This window comes from Crocodylus porosus, unplaced genomic scaffold (genome assembly GCF_001723895.1).
Source record: "Crocodylus porosus isolate Cpor-Errol unplaced genomic scaffold, CroPor_comp1, whole genome shotgun sequence".
Taxonomy (NCBI): Eukaryota; Metazoa; Chordata; order Crocodylia; family Crocodylidae; genus Crocodylus; species Crocodylus porosus.
Genome location: NW_017728912.1, coordinates 33,907,234 through 33,927,561, shown reverse-complemented (window position 1 = coordinate 33,927,561; position 20,328 = coordinate 33,907,234). Strand labels below are relative to the sequence as shown.

The following is a 20,328-nucleotide window of genomic DNA, read 5'->3' as shown; positions in this document are numbered from 1 at the left end:
GATGTAGTAATTGAATCGTGTTGCCTTTGTTGCCCGTTTGGTTTGTGACACTTGTCTTATGAGCCGTGCAGCTACATGCTGTACAGAGCGTTAGAGCTTTCCTTTGGTTGTCACTTCAGTCCTATGGAGAAAAGTTATCTTCATTTTAATCCTGGTATAAATCTGGATTCACTCCACTGCGGTCAGTAGAGCTGCTGGGGTGTAAAGTGAGAAGGTTCTCTCAGCTTCCCGTGTCAGTGAGATGGCCCTGAAATCGCCTCATGATGTTTCATGTCCAAGGATCTTGGTTTTCCTTGATAAAAAATTGCAAATTCTCTGATAAAAAAATCACACATTTTCTAATAAAAACCCCCAAATCCATGACTAACCATAGTCCCCCTGCTCTTGCCTCTCACTCCTCCCATAGCCCTTGCTGGAGGGGCCCCCAGCTGCCAAGGCTACGGAGCCAGGGACCCGGGTCTGCCACACCCTGTCCCCAGGAAGAGGTGGCAGCTGCTACAGCGGAGCAGAGCCCAGCTCCCCCCTGCTGCCTGCCATGGGCTCGGGTGGCTCCCTGACACAGCACACACTCCCCAGGGGGTGGGGGGACCCACATCCTGCAGATCTGGGCACGAGACAGGGATGGGGGCGGGCAAGGGCTGCATGCTGTGGGCTCAGGCTCCCGTCCTGCTGCCATCCCCTGGGGCCTCCGCAGCCCAGCGGGCGTGATCCAGCAGGGCAGGGAACAGCTGAGCCACACAGAAAAGCTGCTTGCCACTGCAGTCTCTGCACTGCCCTGGCAACACAGCCCCTGGCAGCTGCAGTAAAAGCAACGACGCAGAGTTATGCCCCTCAAAGCTGCTGCACATGCAGGGGATGCATCACCAGAGCAGCGCGGAGCTCAAAGCAGCAAGCAGGTTTCCCCACCCCCCAAAATAAGCTGCCTATGGCCCCATCCTGCTCCCTGCAGGGGCCCTGCAGCCACGCACTTGGGGCCCGGGCCCCAAGCCCCATGCACCGTCCAGCTAGGCAGCAGCCCCAGCCCTGCCCAACTCCTCCCCTCCTTCCCTATGGGGGCTCAATTCTACCCCCCTCTTCCCCCTCCCGACTTACCTGTGGGAGCTGATCTCCAGGCTGCCTGGCAGCCATGTGCACATCCTCTGCCTCACCACCCTCCTCCCTTTCCCTCCCGCCCCCCTGCAGGCTGGAACTCTGCCAGGCTGCAGAAGGCTTGCTGCAAAACTGCAAAATCCATGGGTTTCACTGCTAAGATGGGAAATTTGCCTTTTTCTCCAGTAAGGAAGGATATTCAGGTGTTACTCTGTTTTTCCATGGGAAATGGAAAGCCCAGATCTCTGGTCATGTCCCAGCAGCACACTGATGGTCTCACCTTGCCTTTGCTTGGCCTGCTTGTGATTGGCCATTTTACCCCCTGGAATACCCAGCCATCACATGGAATAATAGCGCAGCTGGGCCATTCCCCCTGTGATCCTGGCACTTACATTTCACTTCTTTTCCACCTGGGTTTTGCATATTGGATTTCAGTCAGAAAACTGTGGTGTTCCTGGGACTCGTATGTGAATGATGCAGCCATCTAGTGGTAATTAGATGAATGATACTCTGTTGCAGACAGTGAAACCAGCCTTTAAAAATCACCACGAATAGAGATGCCCTTTCTTTAAAACACCACTTCAAAGCCTTCCTAAGTGCTACCATAAAGTGTTGACCTGTATTCAAAGACCCATTTTATCCTGCAGCGCTGAGTTAGTTTATATAAAATTACCAGTAACAGAAAGAGGATTGTTTTCTGAAACATTTCAGCCTCACTGTATGTGGTGTATATTAACATGTATAATGTATTATTACTGCATAAGAGGCTGAACATACCTTTGGTCTGCACTAAGGGCTTCTCATGGAGTCTGTGTTTTGGGGCAGGGGCAAGAAGACAACAGCCCAGAGACTCAGGCTACTACTGCAGGTAAAGCAGGAGGATCAGTAGCTGGGCAGGTGCCTGGTGACCACAGTTTAACCCAGAGGTAGGCAAAATATGGCTAGATCTGACCCGCCAAAGGATTTTGTCTGACCAACGATGGGTCCCTTGACCCCATGTGGCCAAGGTACGGGGGGCAGCCCGGGCTGTGATTAATGCAGCTGGTAACACCATCCCTGCGTGTGTAGCAAAACTGGTGCCATGGCCACATTTACTTCCTGGCAGCCCTGGCATCAGCAACTCCTTCCACCTGCTGGCACTACCAGACCCAGCCCTGCCGCCTGGGCACCCTGGCCCATCCACCCCGTACCCACCACCAGAGGTGAACCCACACAGGTAGGATTCATGGCTAGGTGGGTGGGGTGGGGCTGTGGATGGGCAAGAAGCAGAATGGATGGACCCGGGATCAGAAGACAGTGACAGTGTGGGGCTGGGGCCTGGGGCCTGGGGCAGAGCCCCGATGAACTGCCCGCACACCCTTGTGACAGGTGCCAGTTCCTCAGGCAGATGTGTGCAGGGAGTGGATCATGGCTCTGTCCCTGGGCCACTGCCCCACACTGTCACTGCTCCAAGAGTCTAGCCCTGGCCTAGCATGTCTACTCTTGGATGCTGCTCCCCACCCACCTACCTAAGGCTGTGTCTCCAGAGGAGGGCTGGTAGCGAGAACACGGGTCCAAATGTCATGGTCCCCATGCCAGTCACCTCTCTCAGGCCCTCTAGTGTTGCACCCCTACAGGCACTTGGAGCCTTCTACCCTGAGGTGGGTCTCCCTTCTACTCTCCTGCCACTTCTTGCTTGTCAGGAAATCATGGATGGAAAGGGAGGTCCCACCAGTCAGGTGCTCACCTCTCGCTCTCTGTCTTTGAGGGCAGAGACCCCTGTGGGTCTCCCTCAGTCTGGCTCACCGGCAGCTCCGTGGTGTCCTCATCAGGTCTTGCTGGGTCCATGGAAAAGCTCCTTGCAGCCTGTACTGCTGCCACTTCCTCACCATGAGCTGCCCCTTACTGAGCCCTGGATGCCTTTTTATGGCATCATTAGTTGTGCGCCACCCCACACGCAGGGAAGTCATGCTTTTAAAGCAGCATGGAGGCACTGCGTGCACCTCCACTTCTGGGGCTTGGCTGATGAATGGTAAGGTAAGACAACCCTCATCCCTTTCAGGGCCCAGATCCCTCACCAGCTGGGGACTGTTGGGGGAGAATCCTTCCTGCTCCCGAGAGTCTCATCATCCCACACAGTGACAGGGCCCATCCTGTATACCTGGCCATGCTCCCTTCCCATGTGGGTCCTGGCCAGTCTCCCTGGAGACTCTGGGATTTCAGGGTAAAGGCCTGAGGCAGAGCTGCAATCCATTCTCTCCATCCCCCACCTGCAGAACCAGAGCCTGTTGCAGGGCTCCACCCTTCTGTACCACTACTGGATGCTGCTCCCTGCCCACCCTTGGCCTCATCCCATCTGCCCATCTGTGCACAGAACAGACATTTAGGGTGCAGGGTGCTGACCTAGCACGGAGGAGGGAGGTGCTGACCCGGCCTGCGACAGCTCACCAAAACTCCCTAAGTGGCCCTCAGGCCCGAATAATTGCCAACCCCTGATTTAACCACTTGTGGGCTGCCAGTTAGGCAGCCCTAAATTATATCTAAGTGGAAGTAGAGCTGTTAACATTACCAGCTCCAGACCACAGACTGTGGACAGCTGTAGCTTCCCTATCTTATCATAGCAGAAGTGAGGAACTGCAGTACATGCACATCAGTACTTGTTGGGCAGCCAAACCCCAAGACCTTGTCTTGGAGTGTGGAATGGCTGTGAGTGCTTTCATAAAATGGGCCATTGCTCCCATTACTCATGCTGTTGGAAAAGCTGGGGCATTTCTGGTGTACACAGTTGCAACTCCAGGCCAGACAGTGGATACTGTTGAGGTAGAGAAGCTTCATCTCTAGCTGCAGCTGAACTTGAGAGTGTGGCTTGTAGTTGCCTCTGTTAATACCTCTGGAGCCCAGAATTTATAGGAATTTGTGTGTTTTAAAATTGGGAAAATAGTGAAAAGTTTGGGATTTGTGTCTTTTCTTTTCATGCTCCTCAGCTCTGTAAAGCACTGTAACACAGGCACTTGTTCCCCATAACAACATAGGCCATATTTATGGTCAGTTAATCAGTATTAATCCCTTTATATTGGTCAGTTTTTAGTAATGTTACTCTGAGAAAAGGGCAATAGAAAATATAATTTACACACAAGAATCCTGGAGGTGATAGTAGGAGGAAATGTGAGGAACAGGACATGTAACTCTGCTATGACACTCTTCATCCAGCAATACCAATGTACTCTGTAAAAGTAAGTTTAATATCTATCATTATCCCCTTCAAGATGAACCTAGTTGGATATTTTAAAATGTGGCACCCAAAGTCCTACGGCAGTTTGGAAAATATTGTCCAATGATGATACGATCAAATTAAGATTTGGGTCTCTGTGCAAGGGGAACTGAATCGTGAATTTTTTAGCCAACAGCTTCAACAATCTCACCTTGAATGTCTCCTGCACTCTATTTTGTTCTCTATCTCACCTCATTGTGGTCACTGTCTGCATACAATGAATTTTCTAACAGCTCCTCAGGACAGGAGACCATGTTTTCCCATTGTCAGAACTGCATAGCATAGATGGTAACCAACTGTGATTCTCTCCTGTTAGGCTGAGCTCATTGGGAGCTTGTCCCACAAGCTGGAGATCTTGAAGGATGCTAAGGAGAGCCTGCTAGCAGACACTAAGATGAATAATACCCTGGGAGAGGAAGTGGAGCTGTTGATCAACAACCTATGCAAGCCCAATGAGTTTGACAAATACAAGATGTTCATAGGAGACCTGGATAAGGTGGTGAACCTATTGCTTTCCCTCTCGGGAAGGCTGGCTCGTGTAGAGAACATCTTGAGCAGCCTAGATGAAGATGGCAATACTGAGGAATGGGTATGTATCTTTTGTAACCTGGAGAACATTGCTTTTTTCTGAGGACTGGACAATGGTGTGATCAGAAAAACATGCCTGGGTAAACTGGGATTTTTCAAAGGCTTCCCAATATCTTCCAGGGGTATAGGCTGTAGCCGTGTTGGTCTAAGGACATAGGCAGGCTAGGTTCTTTGGGTAAATGTGATATCTTTTATTAGACCAACTCAGTTAGTTGAAAAAATTCTTCTAAGCAAGCTTTTGGGTTTAAATACCCTTCGTCAGGCTGAGGAAACATCTGCAGTTGGTGTGTGCTCTTCCTGCATGGAATGAATAGTAAAGAAACCAGAGGCTGAGCTGGTACACATGCAAGACAGGCAGTCTGTGAAGATGTAAATTGAGGAGCCAGTGGGTGAGAAACAGGCTGGGGGGTGGGGGGATAAAAAAAAATGCAGGGAAAAAAAACCCAGCAGAACACACGCTCGGGCAGTGTGCGCTGTTAAAAGCAAAGCTGGGCCACCCAGCACTGTGCTGTGGCTGCTGGCCAGGCTCTGCACAATAGAATCACTGTGGCTGCGGCCCTGGGAGGTGCCCAGGACCCCAGGTAAGGCTGCTGGAGCCAGCATAGTGCTGGCCCCAGCCTTCCCTGCCCCATTCAGGAAAACTTGCTATGTGCCAAAGTACACATGGCCCCGGCATTCCCCAGGGACAAATAGCTGTGGTGCAAGGTGCACCGCTGCTACTTGTCCCTGGGGAACCAAACATCCATGCACGTCTGGATGTGTCCTGGATGTCCAATACTCTTAAGCTACTTTGAAAGTCCTTATATAAATGACTGCAGTCTCCAGAGTGAAAGGCAGTAATAGATTGCCTATTCACTTTACATACATATTTGTAAACATAGGTCTGACCACCATTATTCTTGGCTGCTGTTTTGTACAAATAAATCAAATCCCAGGTTTCTTAGCTACTTAAAAACATAGCTTTGTTTTGGACTGGACACACTGTTAGCTACACAAATAGAAATAAAGGCCAGGTGATACATCGTGGGACAAACTGTGATCTCCTAGGTCCATCTTAACCAAGTTTTAAGACTCTTTGGCCAGCTGAAGTTGATGAAGCCAACTCATGCAAAATCAGGGCTTGCACTAGTTTTATTTCCAATTAGTTTTTAGCTGCAGTATAGACACTTGTCTGAGATGATTTAGACAGGGCTATTCCTTCCTTGAGCAGGGGATTGGACTAGGTGACCTCCTGAAGGTCCTTCCATCCCTATTTTCTGTGATTTTCTGAATTTCTAGCACCAATGGCAGCCTATTGACCAAATAGTTCTGGATTTCAGTTCAGTGGAGTTTGAGCCTTACTGGGAATGTCTACACAAAATGCTTTACTGTTCAGTAGACTAATCTATGGCATCCATTCATCAGCAAGCAATGGTGGATATTGCAGCTATTCTACTGACTGGTGCATTTGCTTTTGTGGCTGTAAAGACCAATTTTAGACTTGCAGGTCCTGCCACAGTGGTCACAGCTGTGCACGGCCTTAGGGGCTACTGTACTGGCAGGCTGTTCGTTATGTTTCTGTTGTAATTTGAGTGACCATTTTTCATGATGATGTTGGACTCCATGATTGAGAAGGGAGCACCACTTTGTCCTGTCTCCTTCTAAGGCCTCCCAAAGGTTTGGGTCAATTCTAAAAGCCTTCAGATCCTGTTTGCAGATGTCTTTGAAGTGCAGTTTTGGGTGTCCTACTCTTTTCTCCCCACCTGCAATTTGCCCATACAGGATATCCTTCAGGATGCACCCACTTTCCATCCTGCAAAGATGCCCAAGCCAGCATAGGCACTGTTGTTTGAGTAGTGCAGTAAAGGTTAGCAGGTTCAATTTGGTGATGCCCTCTGTGCTGGTGATTATACTTTGCCACTGGATGTCAAGGATGCACCATAAATAGTGTAGGTGGAAACTGTTCAGCTTCTTTTCTTGATATGCATATGCTGACCATTTCTCACTGCTGTACATAAGGACATTGAGGACACAGGCTTTGTACACAAGCAGCTTAGTTTTCATTGTGAATTTTGTATTGTTTAAGACTCATTTGGAGAGCTTACTGAAAGTGGCAGCTGCCTTCCAATGCAGACATTTAGCTCTTAATCCAGTGATAGGTTGTCTCTCACTATGGATCCAAGGTAGCAGAACTTCAGTACTTCACAAGGTGTGTTGTCAAGGCTGATAGATAGTGACTGGTGAACACCCTGTCTTAGGACCACAGTCTTCTTGATGCTGATCGTTAGGGCAAACATCCTGCAAGCATGGGAGAAGTGATTCATGATTTTGTAGTTGGCCTTCTTCATAGGCAATGAGTGCAGCATCATCAGCAAAAAGGAGCTCTGTCATAAGTATGTGCCTCACTTTTGTCTTGGCCTTCAGACATGATAGATTGTAGAGTTTGCTATCTGATCTTGTGTGAAGGTATATGTCTTCCTTCAAGCCATCAAAAGCATAGTGCAGCAACATAGAAAAGAAGATCCCGAAAAGTGTGGGTGCCAGAACACAACCCTGCTTCACTCCACTCTTTGTCTCAACCCTGTCAGAGGTTAGTCCATCAAACTGAACTGTGGCCTACATGTTTTCATGGAAGGAATCTATCCTGCTAAGCAATGTTGGGGGTCATTCAGTTTTACCAAGACCTTTAAACAAACCTGCTCTGCTGACATTGTAAAAGGCTTTCGTCAGGTCAACAGATGCTACATACAGGGCACATCTACATGTGACACTACTTTACCATAGCATCGCACTATGGTAATGTAGTGTCCATGGGCAAAAACCATGATGCCACAGCTATGTTGCTGTAGCAATGCACTCCCTCATTCACAGCGCAGTATGGGCTGTTACTGTGCTATCTTTTATGACAATGCAGTAATAACGGCATCTTAGTAACACATGTAGACATGCCCACAGTGGCTTATTTAGTTCTCTGCATTTTTCTAGCAATTGGCATAAGGAGAATATCATGTCCACTGTTGATCCCCCTGCTCTAAATCTACACAGTGATTCCAGGTAGATGTAGTCATCAAGTTGCTGCAAGCATTTCAAGATGACTCTAGCAAAAGCCTTGCCTGTAACACTGAGGAGAAAGATACCCATATAGTTGTTGCAGTCACCCTTGTTTCCCTTGTTCTTGTAGACAGTGATGATGTTAGCATCATGCATGTCCTGGGTATTTGATCTTCCTTCCAGGAGCGCACTAGGAGTTGATGAAAATGTGGTAGCAGGCTAGCCTTCCTATACTGAAGAACCTCAGCTGGGATGCCATCCTCCCCTGGTGCTTTTCCACTTGCTAGAGAGTCTATGGCCTTGCTAGGTTCTTTGGCTGTAGGTTCTTTGTTTAGCTGTGCCAGTACACTTAGAGTTGGAAGTTGATCCACTGCCTCTTCTTAAACGTCTGTTTCATGGGAGTAAAGCTCTAAGTAATGTTCAACAGTGTGACATCTGCTTGCTCTTGTCAGTGATTTTACTTTGTCATCTCAAGACTTTAGTGACCTTTGGGCCAAGAGCTTTCTTCAGGCCATCATACATAAATCACAGGTTTCCTGTGTCTGAGGCAAATTATTCTCTTGACATAAGTCAGTCCAGTACTGGTTTGTGTAGCATCTGGCTGTTTCCTGTACCGTTGCCCTGGCATGCTTCAGCTTAGCCTTGGACCTTTCTGTTGGATTCTGGTTGTGTTTCAGGTAGGCTGTGTTCTTGGCTTCACCAAGTGGTAGGATCTATTCCAAGTGTGCCTGAGACCAAGAACACTTCTTTTGAACAATTTCTTGTTCTCAAAAAACTGGTGCTGTGTCCTGGATGACTGCTCTTAGTCCATTCCAAGTTCCTTGAGCATTTGCAATTTTTGCTTTCGTAGACATAGGTCCTTTGAAAGTCAAGGCACTTGCTTTGAGCTGTATATGTTAATTATTGGCTGACCCTTACTCTTGGCTCTGTGCAACTTCTTTGGTATCGTTTTCAATTCATAGAGAGTGATCTGTGTCACAGTTGGCACTGTGATAAGTGTAGGTGGGCGCATCTACACATCGCCCTACAGTAACGTTGTTACTAAACTGTGCTTTAGTACTTCCTTCAGTAACTGTCCATACTATGCCGTGTATGTGGCACATGATGTGTTTTAGCTACTACCTTACCATAGCAGCACACTAAAGCTGTGGAGCCTGCTGCTATGGCAAAGTAGCTTGCAGTCACATGTAGACCCACATGATCTTTTATTTGTCTTTTGACTTTTGGTCTAGATCCACGTGGTCTTATCTGTCTTTTGACTTTTGGTCTTGCCCCACACACCAAATGAGGCAGGCAGACTATGGAGGGTCAGCACCTTACTGGCTGGGGGCTACCCAGTTTAAGGCAGGCAGTAGCTGACCAATCAAATACAACTGGTTTCTCCCATCAATGAAGGTGACCCATGGCACTCTACACCAATTGAGTTGATCTTATAACCTGTGACTGCCCCCTTCTGTGTTGTGCTATGCAAGTAGCAAAGATGGAGTGTCTTCTCCATTCAATTTTGCCTGAAATGGCCTGGGCAATTGATATGGAGACACTTGAGTTGCACATATATTAATGTCCTCCTCTGGCCTAGCTAGTTGATCCCAAAGGAAAGGCAGAAGTCAGTACATTTGGAGTGAGCTTAGCTGTATGAGCTGCCAGTACAAAGAAGACATTCAATCTGTCCGCCTTTCAAGGCTCCACTCCTAAACTGGTTTCCAAACAAGGCTGGAGAGCCCAGTCCACCCTGTCATGGCATCCTCCTTTTGGTGGCATTTCCTCCACCCAGGGTAAGGACTAGTACCACCCTCTAGGTTGCTCCTCCACCCAAAGCACCATAATGGTAACAGGCCTGGCTTGGTTTGACCTGACCTAAGACTAATCTACTGCACAGTAAAATGTCACTATGTAACCATGCACACCAGCTACTGTGCAGTAAAATAGGCTAATGTGAAATTTTCTATTACCTGTAAATTTGCAAATTGCTCCCAGTCAGCCCAGGCAACAGGGGCCAGGAGGACTGTCCCCTCTCTGGGCATCTGCCTGCTTCCCAGCCCCCGCTCCAATCTGTCTGGAGATCCCCCTGGCTGCTGTAAGGGAGCAGAGCAGGCCAGGGCAGGAGTATCCGTGCACTGAGCTGCTCTCATTGGGAGGAGATTTGCTTCTGACAGGAGCACATGTAGATGCGCTTTTAAGGAAAGCTGATTGTGCAGTATTTTACTGTGCAGAAAGCTTTCAGCGCATTAATAGCATGAGTAGATGTGCCCACTGAAATGTTATTCTCCTCCTCAGTCTGTGTGACCTTGCATTGCAAAAAGCATAGTTGCAGCCAGAGGAGGGAAGGGATACCTATGGGGAAAGGGACTTAGTGCCATGAGACTAACCTGCTGTCTCTGATGTAACAGAGCTCTCTGAATGAAAAGAAGAAGCTGCTGGCTGGCCAGCATGAGGATGCCCGAGAGCTGAAGGAAAACCTAGACCGGCGAGAACGTGTGGTCTTGGAAATCCTGGGCAATTACCTCTCCGAGGAGCAGCTCGAGGACTATCAACACTTTGTGAAGATGAAGTCTGCGCTTCTCATAAAGCAACGGGAGCTGGATGACAAAATCAAACAGGGTCAGGAGCAGCTCAAGTGCCTGATGGAAAGCCTTCCTACAAACTTTATCCCCAAGGACACAAGAGCAGCAGCAGTCCTAGCTTCAGCAGTCACTATACCCACAGGGTATACCCACAGGGGTCATCTATAGTATACCTCTACCATCAGTTTCTTCACTTTAACTTTTCCCAGGCAAGCCTGGGGTAAACCCCTTCCACTTGAGTTTATTTAATCAGTCTGCTTTACAGATGGCTCTCAATAATTAAAACAAATGGCTATAGGTTTAAAAGAATTTAAGGAAGGATTTTTTTTTTCGTTTTTCTTCTTCTGCTACCACCCTCAAAGACCAGTTTGAACATTTAAATCAGCCTGGCTCACAATAGAAGGAAAGGAACAATTCCTCTTACTTCAAGGTGTAAGGAAGAGACATTTGTTTTTAAGTGGGCTAGCTCATCATGAACAAACACACTGTCTTCCATAACACGGCATGGTCCTCTCTGCTGCAACCACCCCACAGTTAGAGTGAGGCACCATCATTAAATAAGGAAGGATCTGAAAGTAGGAAGCCTTAAAAAGTAAAAATACCCACCCATACTCCTGAACATTATTGATATTTATATTTTTTTTAAAAAGACAGAATGTGTAAGTTTTTGTACATATTCTAATCAATTGCTTGATTCAGCTGTGTTCTGTACCTAGAAAACACATTTAATTTTGTATACTGTGAAAAAGTTAGCAAGACTGAACCCCAAAGATAGTCACACACTAGCTTGGAACATCTTTTTATGGTGTTTTTAAAATATAATAAAGGGCTGCCAGAAAAAATGTCGATCTGTCTCAACCTGTGCTAATGTAAGTGTCCTTGCAAAGGAGACTTTGGCCAACAAGAGTAAAATCTATCCTCTCCCAGATGCTGGGACACAATGTATCCCAAACTTTAAAAAGCTCTTGTGTGAACCAAGCAACTCAGGCATCAAAGTTCAGATAAAGTTAAGATTCTCTTTTGGTTCTAGACCCACTATTTTTTTAACTAATCGAAGGCATGATTTATGCTTATGATGCAATCTGAAGGTTCTGTAGTGAGATGTGTGAGGGAGTCTTTAAAGGACATTATCTATACATTACTTTTTCTAAAGAGTTGAAGGACATTCCAGGATTTTTTTTAAATATAGGGATACTTTGTTTGTCCAAACCCACCTTATCTGAAACCCCCCCATTGCCTTTAAATATGTAATGTTAACCAATCTGCATTAAAGTCCTCTGCCTACTCAAAAAAGCTCATTTCTCCATAAAAATATAGTGTCCCTTGTCCTGGTTAGATAAATAAGGTTTTGCTGTTTTATTTTGGGTCTGACTTGTTATTGAATTATTTCACAGCCAGTCAAACCTGGAGCAATGAAATTTGCCCAATTTGTACATTACTTTGGCAACATACTAAGAACTCCAGGGCTTTTTTTAAGTTGCATTAAGCAAAGCAGACTGGAAGTGTTCTCCTTTTTAATACAGTGGGTGTTTTTCTCAGTTATGAAACATTGAATTCTGGGATCTGTTTTTCTCTAGCGTGCTGTACCCCCTCCATTTCGGAGCAGAGTGGTCATGGGCTGCACGGTAGAATTCCATGGGCTGCCCTTGAGTCTCAATACAGAGTTTGGACATCACTGATCTAATTTCACAGAGATCTTTTGTTGCTCCTATTTCTTAAACAATACCCATCTAGAATGTGTTGTTTTGTTCAACCTATATTCCTGCATCAGGGCCCCAAACACCAGTGCCATATCAAAACCTCTGATGGGCATGGCTTTTAAGGGCATGACCACACAGGCAGGCACATGCTCTTGCAGGAGCTCAAACAGAAATGACACAAATTTGAGCTGGGGCTTTTTGCCTCAGTGAACGTGCCCAGACGTGCACTTTGGTGTGGGGCAAATTTGTCACCTGAGGCAAAAAAACCCTGCCTGGTTCCTCCCAGATCTGCAGCCAGGGGGAGCTAGGGCTTAGGGCTACTTACTCTCAGGAGTTTGTGGGAACTCGAGTGTGCCAGGCTGCAGCTCCTCCACTTCCAGAACCTCCTCCTGAGGTTCTGATTGAACTTCACCACCAACCTTTTTATTTTTGGACACCCCATCTGCAGTCCCAGGACTTCCTGGTCAACTTTTTCCTGGCCCTGGCCAAATGGGTCCAGTACATGATCAGGAAGGAGGCTGTGGCCGGGAAGGTGCCCAGGGACTGCAGGGCCACTTTCCTCTCACTTGTCCATGCACATTTCTGGGCAGAGCACCACTGGGCGGCATCCACTGACTTCTTGGATGTCTTTGAGGATCAGTGGGTGTGGCCTGGGGGGCTCTGCTCAGTGTCCCCCTCAGGCACATTTATTTTCACGTTTTGGCCCTTTAACCCACATGACACGCCTATCCTGTTTTTTTTCATTAGCTGTGCTAAGAATTTAGTTGTTCCATTTGTCTGTTAGCCCCCGTAAAATTAGGCTACTAGTTATCCAGGTGGGCCTTGCCCATGGTAATCGGATGAACAAATAGGAGCTTCTGGGGTCTAGCCAACTGGTACCTGGGGACATTACGCCTTGTGCCAACTGGACTGCTGAAGCAGCCCTGAGAGTTCCCTGCACCCTCTACCCACTGCAGCAGTCTGGCAGTGGGGGCTGCTGCCTGGCTGTGACCTGCTGCCACCTGCAACAGCAAGGCTCTGCACCTGCCAGACACAGATGAGGACTGCATGGCCATTAGAGGCATCTGCACCTTTAGGCCAGCTGCCCGTGGGGTGTGGCTGCACAGTTGGCCTTTGTGTGGCACAATTGCCATGTGTGCCACCGCCTGGCTATCTGGGCAGCTATCGCCTGAAAGATGTTCTCAGTGTGGTGGCTTGCTTTCATAGCTTGTGAGGGACTGGAAGGGACCTTATAGATCATCAGGTCCAGTCCCCCTGCACTAGGCAGGAAAAGACAACTGGGGTGAAATAACCCCAGCGAGGTAACTGTCCAGTCTCCTTTTGAAGATTTCCAGGGTAGGTGACTACACCACCACTGGAGGGAGTTTATTCCACAGTCTGGACAACCTGACTGTGAAGGAGTTTTTCCTGGAGTTGAGCCTGAAGCAGCCTTCCAGGAGTTTGTATCCATTGCTCCTGGTCTTTCCTAGGGGTGCCCTGGTAAACAGCTGTTCACCAAGTTCTTGATGTGCTCTCCTGATGTAATAATAAGCTGCTACCAAGTCCCCTCTCAGCCTTCTCTTCTGTAGGCTGAAAAGGCCCAAGTCCCTCAACCTCTCCTTGCATGGCTTGTCTTGCAAGTCCCTGATTATATGGGCGGCCCTTCTCTGGACCCTCTCAAGTATTTCCACCTCCTTGTTGAAGTGCGGCACCCAGAACTGGATGCAGTACTCCAGCTGTGGTCTTGCCAGTGTGGAGTACAGTAGGAGTATCACTTCCTTAGTTTTGCATGAGATGCAACAGTTAATACATACCAACGCATTGTTTGCCCTACTGGCCACGGCATCCCACTGCCAGCTTATGTTCATGCGATGATCGATCACTACCCCTAGGTCCCTTTCGGCCATGGTGCAAGTCAGATTGTTGCCACTGAGCCTGTAGGTATGTTGGGGATTGTTTGCCCCCAGATGGAGCACCTTACACTTCTGAGTGTTGAATTTCATCTGGTTCTGGTCCACCCAAGTCTCCAGCCTGTCCAGGTCTGCCTGTATCTGCACCCTATCTTCTGGCATGACCATTGTCCCCACAAAGTTGGCCAGTGAGCTTTTCGCCCCCACATCCAAATCATTGATAAAGATGTTGAAAAGCACCGGTCCAAGCACAGACCCTTGAAGGACACCACTGGCCGCTTCTCACCAGGATGTCACAGATCCGTTCATGAGAACTCTCTGGGCCCTACCCTGCAGCCAGTTTTCCAGCCACTGAGCCATTAAGCAGTTAAGCCCACAGTCTTCCAGTTTTTCCACAAGGATATCATGGGATACCAGATCAAAAGCCTTTTGGAAGTCTTGGTATATAATGCTGACCTTCTCTCCCATGTCCAGAGAGATCTGGTCGTAGAAGGAGATGAGATCAGTAAGACAAGACCTACCCGTGACTAAGCCATGCTGGCTGTCATTCAGAATCTTACCCTCAACAAACATATTGCACATAGATTATTTAATGAGTTTTTCCAGGATTTTCCCTGGGATAGAGGTTAGGCTAATTGGTCTATAGTTGACCGGGTCCTCCCTCTTCCTCTTCTTGAAGATGGGCACAATGTTGGCTGTCTTCCAATCCTCAGGGATCTCCCCTGTGTACCATGATTTTTGAAAGAGTTTTACCAGGGGTTCTGCAATTACCTCAGCCAGCTCCATCAGCATTCTTGGATGAAGTCCATCTGGTCCTGCTGACTTATAAATATCTAGCTTTTCTGCTTGGTTTTGCACCAGCTCAGCATCCACAGTGGGAAGGCTATCATTCCCACCAGGCCCCCTATGATCCGTATCTAGCTTATGTTTTCCCTTGGTCTGGTGAAATACCAAAGCAAAGTGGGCATTCAGGAGTTCATTTTTTTCCAGAGTGCCTGTTACCAGCTGTCCTGAGGTGTTAAGCAGAGGTCCCATGCTTCCATTTGTTTTCCTTCTGCTCCCTACATACCTAAAGAAGAACTTCTTATTGTCCTTGACTCCCTCGGCTAACTTAAACTCAGTCACTGACTTAGCTTTCCTAATCATTTCCATACAAGTGTAGATCACTGTTGTATAGTCCTCCTTGAGGACCATCCCTAGCTTCCACTGTGTGTACGCCTCTTTTTTCTTTTTCAAGAGGACTGCAATGTCCCTATTGAGAAAGGAGAGCTTGCCAAATCTCCTGCTACCTTTACTCTTCATTGGAATGTTTCTTTTGTCCTTCAAGGATCATGTCCTTGAGGAATGACCACTCTTCATGCACCCCATTCGCCTTCCATCCCTGGTCCCACATCACTTCCCCTACTAATGCCCAGAGCCTGTTGAAGTCAGTATTTTTGAAGTCCAGGACTTCAATCCTGCTAGCTGATTTGTCAACCTTGCGCCAGTCAGTGACCCTGATGAGCTCATGGTCACTGTCACCCAGGCTACCCTCAGTGTTCAAGCCACACACCAGAACATCTCCTTTGGCCAAGACCAAATCTAGGAGAGCAGTACCTCTGTTTGGCTCTTGCACTTCCTGGGGTCAGAAAGAGCTGCTCGATTACAGTTAAGAAGCTACATGACCGATGTGACCTAGCCAAGTATTCTTCCCAATCTGTGTCTGGGTAATTGAAGTCTCCCAAGACAACCAAGTCCCTTGCACACACGGCCTCTTGTCAGTTCTCAAGAGAACTCCAGATCCAGCTCCTGTTCTTGGTTCTATGGCCTGTAGTAAACGCCCACAGTTAGGTCTCTCTCACTTCACCCCCTGCCCCCTCCCCACCAAAGCTTGACCTAGAGGATTTCAAGCTGCTTATCTTTGGAGCCAATGCCAGCCTCCAGCGAGGTGTACTGCTCCCTCTCATAGAGCTGTCTCTCTGCCTTTTCTCCCTGCTCAGTCCCTTCTGTGCAGGCTGTGGCCCTCTGATGTTGGGGCCAGGCAGGGCAACGATTGGGGGCTGGGATTGGATGGAGCAGAGGCTCACTCCCCTAGCAGTAGCATATCCAGGTACCAAATTTTACCCCCATGCTGCAAATATGCAGCACGGGGAACGTTTTTTGTTCCCACACATGCGTCTTGCAGCATCGCAAAGGGGTTTGAGACTCTTCAAGAGGCATGTGCACGCTCATCTGGATGTGCTGTAAAAGCTTTAATTTATATATTTCATTTCTAACCATGGGCTGGAAAATAACAGTGCTCGCTGCTAGACCTGTTGCTGGAGCATGTGCCCCCAGTAAGCTTCTAATGTAGTACTGTAGTGGTTTTCAACCTTTTTCATTTGCAGACCCATAAAATATTTTGAATGGAGATGTGGACCCCTTTAGAAATTTTGAATGGAGGTGCAGGCCTCTTTGAATTGTAAGTGTTGGTACCACATAGTTTTGATTGATTATAGTCATCTTTCCTAGACCCCTTAGATGTAGTCTGCAGACCCCTAGAGTATAGTTGCAGTAGTACTGTCTTGCAAAGCTGGCCAACTTAGAGAATGCTATATGAACTTCAGCCCTCAGATAGCCAAAGGTTGAACTGTCCAAAACAATTGGGCAAATTTGGTATGGATTCATTAATAATTTTGGTCAAACTGGATAATGCAGTATTCTACCAAAAACACTTCACCCCGGAATCAAACAACATTTCACCTTCAAGCACCACTAGACCCACCTGCGTCAGTCTCACAGTCCATCCCTAAAGTCACTGAGCTCCTAGCTGAGTCAGCTCCTCAGCTAGTGTAAATCAGCATAACTCCATTGACTTTATTGGCACTCTTATTCCAAATGAGGATCTGGCCATTGGGTCCATGCCCCCTCAGTCCGTGTACTCAGCTTCTCATGATGTCAGTTCTCACTGTATGTGATGCTACATATTATTCAGGTGTTATCTTCTATAAATGCAAGCCACTACTATTGTTATGAATTATAACACATTTATATAGCACCTTAGGTACTTTATGCAGACAGGAAGGTATTGCCTATTAGTATTAAGAACACATAACAAGGGAAGAATGGTCCTTTTGTTGTTACTAATCCTGCCTGTCCACCCATGCTGGCATTGTACTCCAGGTCACTTTCCTGAGGAAAATACCATTGTTTAAGCACTCACTTGCCGCGTCTAAATGAGACATTGACTGTGCAGTCATTACTGCTCAGTCATGTAGTATTTGTATAAACAAATGACTGTTCAGTAACTGGAGTTTCTTCACGGTAGCATCACTGAATGGCTTTTAGGTGATGCTGATTGCACAGTAGCTCATTGCTACTATGCAGTAACACCACATCAAGCTTTGTGCTATGCAGCAATGCTGCACAGTAGTAACAAATTACTGTGCAGTCAGCGTCTCATGTCGATGCAGCTGCTGACCCCTTGTCCTGTGTTTTATTAATTAGTAGCTAAAGTGATTTTAAGGGGAGGATTCTTTTTGAACATCCTGTTGCAAAGATTTTTGCTCAATCCTTTGGGTTATCAGAGAAATCAGAACATGTTAAATAGTATTTGGGGAAAAATAAAGCACTGATCAATCCAGTGAGCTTATTTCTAAGTGCCTTTAGCTGAAAGAGCAATCTAAAAAAACCCCACAGCACGCTTATAGGCTCGGCAGTGCTATACTTGCTAGGACCACAGCCAAAAGGGACTTGGGGGTCATGATGACCACAAGATGAATATAAGCCACCAATGCGATGTCGCAGCTGGTAAAGCGGACAGAACTCTGGCTTTCATCCATAGATGCTTCCCAAGCAAATCCCATTCCCGTTGTACTCGGCCTTGGTGAGGCCACAGCTGGAGTACTGCATCCAATTCTGGGCTCCACAATTTAAAAAGGATGTGGAAAAGCTTGAGAGAGTCCAGAGGAGAGCCACATGTATGATTACAGGGCAGAGAACAGGCCCTATGATGAAAGGCTGACAGCCATGGGACTCTTCAGCCTGGAAAAGCGCAGGCTCTGGGGGGACCTGGTAGCTGCCTATAAGTATATAAGAGGTGTAAATCTGGATCCGGGGGAACACCTGTTCACCAGAGTGCCCCAAGGGATGACAAGGTCAAACGGTCACAAAGTCCTCCAAGACTGTTGCAGGCCGGACATAAGGAAAAACTTCTTTACTGTCTAAGCCCTGAAGGCCTGGAATAGACTGCCTCTAGAGGCGGTGCAAGCACCTACTCTGGTCTCTTTTAAGAAACATTTGGGCATCTATCTTGCTGGGAACCTTTAACCCTAGCTGGCTTTCTGCCCCTGGGGCAGTGGGCTAGACTCAATGATCTTCTGAGGTCCCTTCCAGACCTAATGTCTATAAAATCTATGAAATTTATTACCCTATTTCCCATCCTAGCATCCTTTTCCCTTATAAGAGCAGTCAATGTAAAGCTCTTATATTCCCTAGGGAAGCAATGTTTTCACATACAAGGAACACTCTGTACAGAGGTATATTACAGCTGTTTGTACATTGCAAACCACTGAAAGAAATCAGTACTCAGGCATGGACCATGTAAAATTTTTACCCCTGGATGTAATTACAGTGATGCATTTGCACTGCACAAACTACTAATGACAGGCTGAACAGGAATAGCACTGTCACAAAAAAGACAACATTTTGAAGACTATTTTATGAGACCCTAAGTTCCCTTGACTTTCAACATGATCTATATATATATATTTATATATATTTTTTATATATATATATATATATATTTCAGATAAATATATATATATATGTTTATCTTGGCCAGCTCTAGTAAAACCACTATATTTCCGCTTAACTATAATCAGAATTGTACCGCCAAGGCAGCAGAGAGCTGGTTGTTTGCTCCACTGACTGAAAATGCTCTTTCACAAGGGTCAGTGCAGGGGTAGCCTGGAGCTGTCACTGGCAAAATGGAGGTAACCTCACCGACCAGCTGCAGCCACCCTTGGCTAATGGCTTGTGAAGATCTGGTGTGTTTTCACTTGCTGACATGCTGGAGGCCTAGGCAGTCATGTTGACACAATTGTTTTGCATCTCAGAGTGATTTATCACAAAAGGAAGATGAAAGGCACCTGGGAGTAATACAGTTTATTTTTCTTTCTTTCTCCTGGACATTTCTGCTGAATCCAAAAGTTCAGAGGGTGACAACTAAGCCAGTCTTCTCCCTGCTGAGAAGAAATTTACCACACCATGTATTACAAGTCTGTTTTCCATTCAAAGGTCATTCGTGTGACACTTTAAGCAGCAGTTTTAAGAAGAAGTTACTTACTTTAACTTGCTGTTCTTCAGCTGACTCTGCTTCCTTTTATCTGCCCACCTGAACAAGCATTGCACCTCCTGCATGTCTTTTTACCATGTTACTAGCTCATGTGAGCTATGGAGAAACTGAACTCACTGTTGCCTCATTTGTATTCTGATGTCTTCCATGTTTAGTTTGGGTCTTCCCTGCTACTGATGGAGTGCAGCTTGTGGCAGACCAGCAGGGGGTGCTCCTGAGCTGAGCTGTCCGCCTCACTGCGCCTGACCTCCTTCCAGGCTCCCAGTGCCTCCCTGGGGGCACCTAATGTCTGGCTGACCCCCTTCCTGGAGCACACCAGCAAGCCTGGGGGTAACTGCACCACCACCCAGGGTTGGGAATGATTTTAGCCCTGTGCCCCCTGGGAAACACAGGCCTACTAGTCTTTGAGGGGTACTCCACCCACTGCAAGAACTTGGGGTGCTTCCCTCAGTCTGAAGCACAAGTAGTGGTCTCCCTTAGTTAGCCAAACCAAGGGGACCCCAAGGCATAATTTAGGCCCCTCTCCCAATAAGTCTCCCATGCTAGGTACAAAGGAGAACTCTATTGGTTACAAGGAGTAAGGTTGGAATAGGGTACAGGGTAGAGCAATATCATAGAAATACCTTAAAGCAAACAGTGGCATGGTAGCCTTTGATGATACATCTGAGTTATTGCAAGCTATATATCTAGTTATTAGGGCTGTGCAAAGCTTTGACTTAACATTCAATTCCACAAATATTCGACATATTTGACCTTGAAAAGTGAAAGTCGAGTCGAATAGCAGCTGGTCGAATAGAATACCGGAAATCGAATATTAACAGCATGAGTCGAATACTAACAGCGCGGGTCGAATATTTGACAAGGGTCGAATATTCGATTTGCCTATACTGGATTCCCTGTGGGG

At 47.1% G+C, this 20,328-nt stretch overlaps 1 protein-coding gene across 2 annotated transcripts in view; it reads left to right on the top strand.

Annotated features, from left to right (window-relative positions):
* The window catches only part of SHROOM3 (shroom family member 3), a 96,117-nt gene extending 84,230 nt beyond the window's left edge, over positions 1-11,887 (top strand). For both annotated transcript variants that reach the window (XM_019534250.1, XM_019534249.1), the window contains 2 exons: positions 4,656-4,928; positions 10,348-11,887. In XM_019534250.1, coding sequence (XP_019389795.1) covers positions 4,656-4,928; positions 10,348-10,689 — 615 coding nt within the window. In that variant the 3' untranslated portion in view covers positions 10,690-11,887. The remainder of the gene's footprint in view (positions 1-4,655; positions 4,929-10,347) is intronic.
* The last annotated feature ends 8,441 nt before the right edge of the window (positions 11,888-20,328 follow it).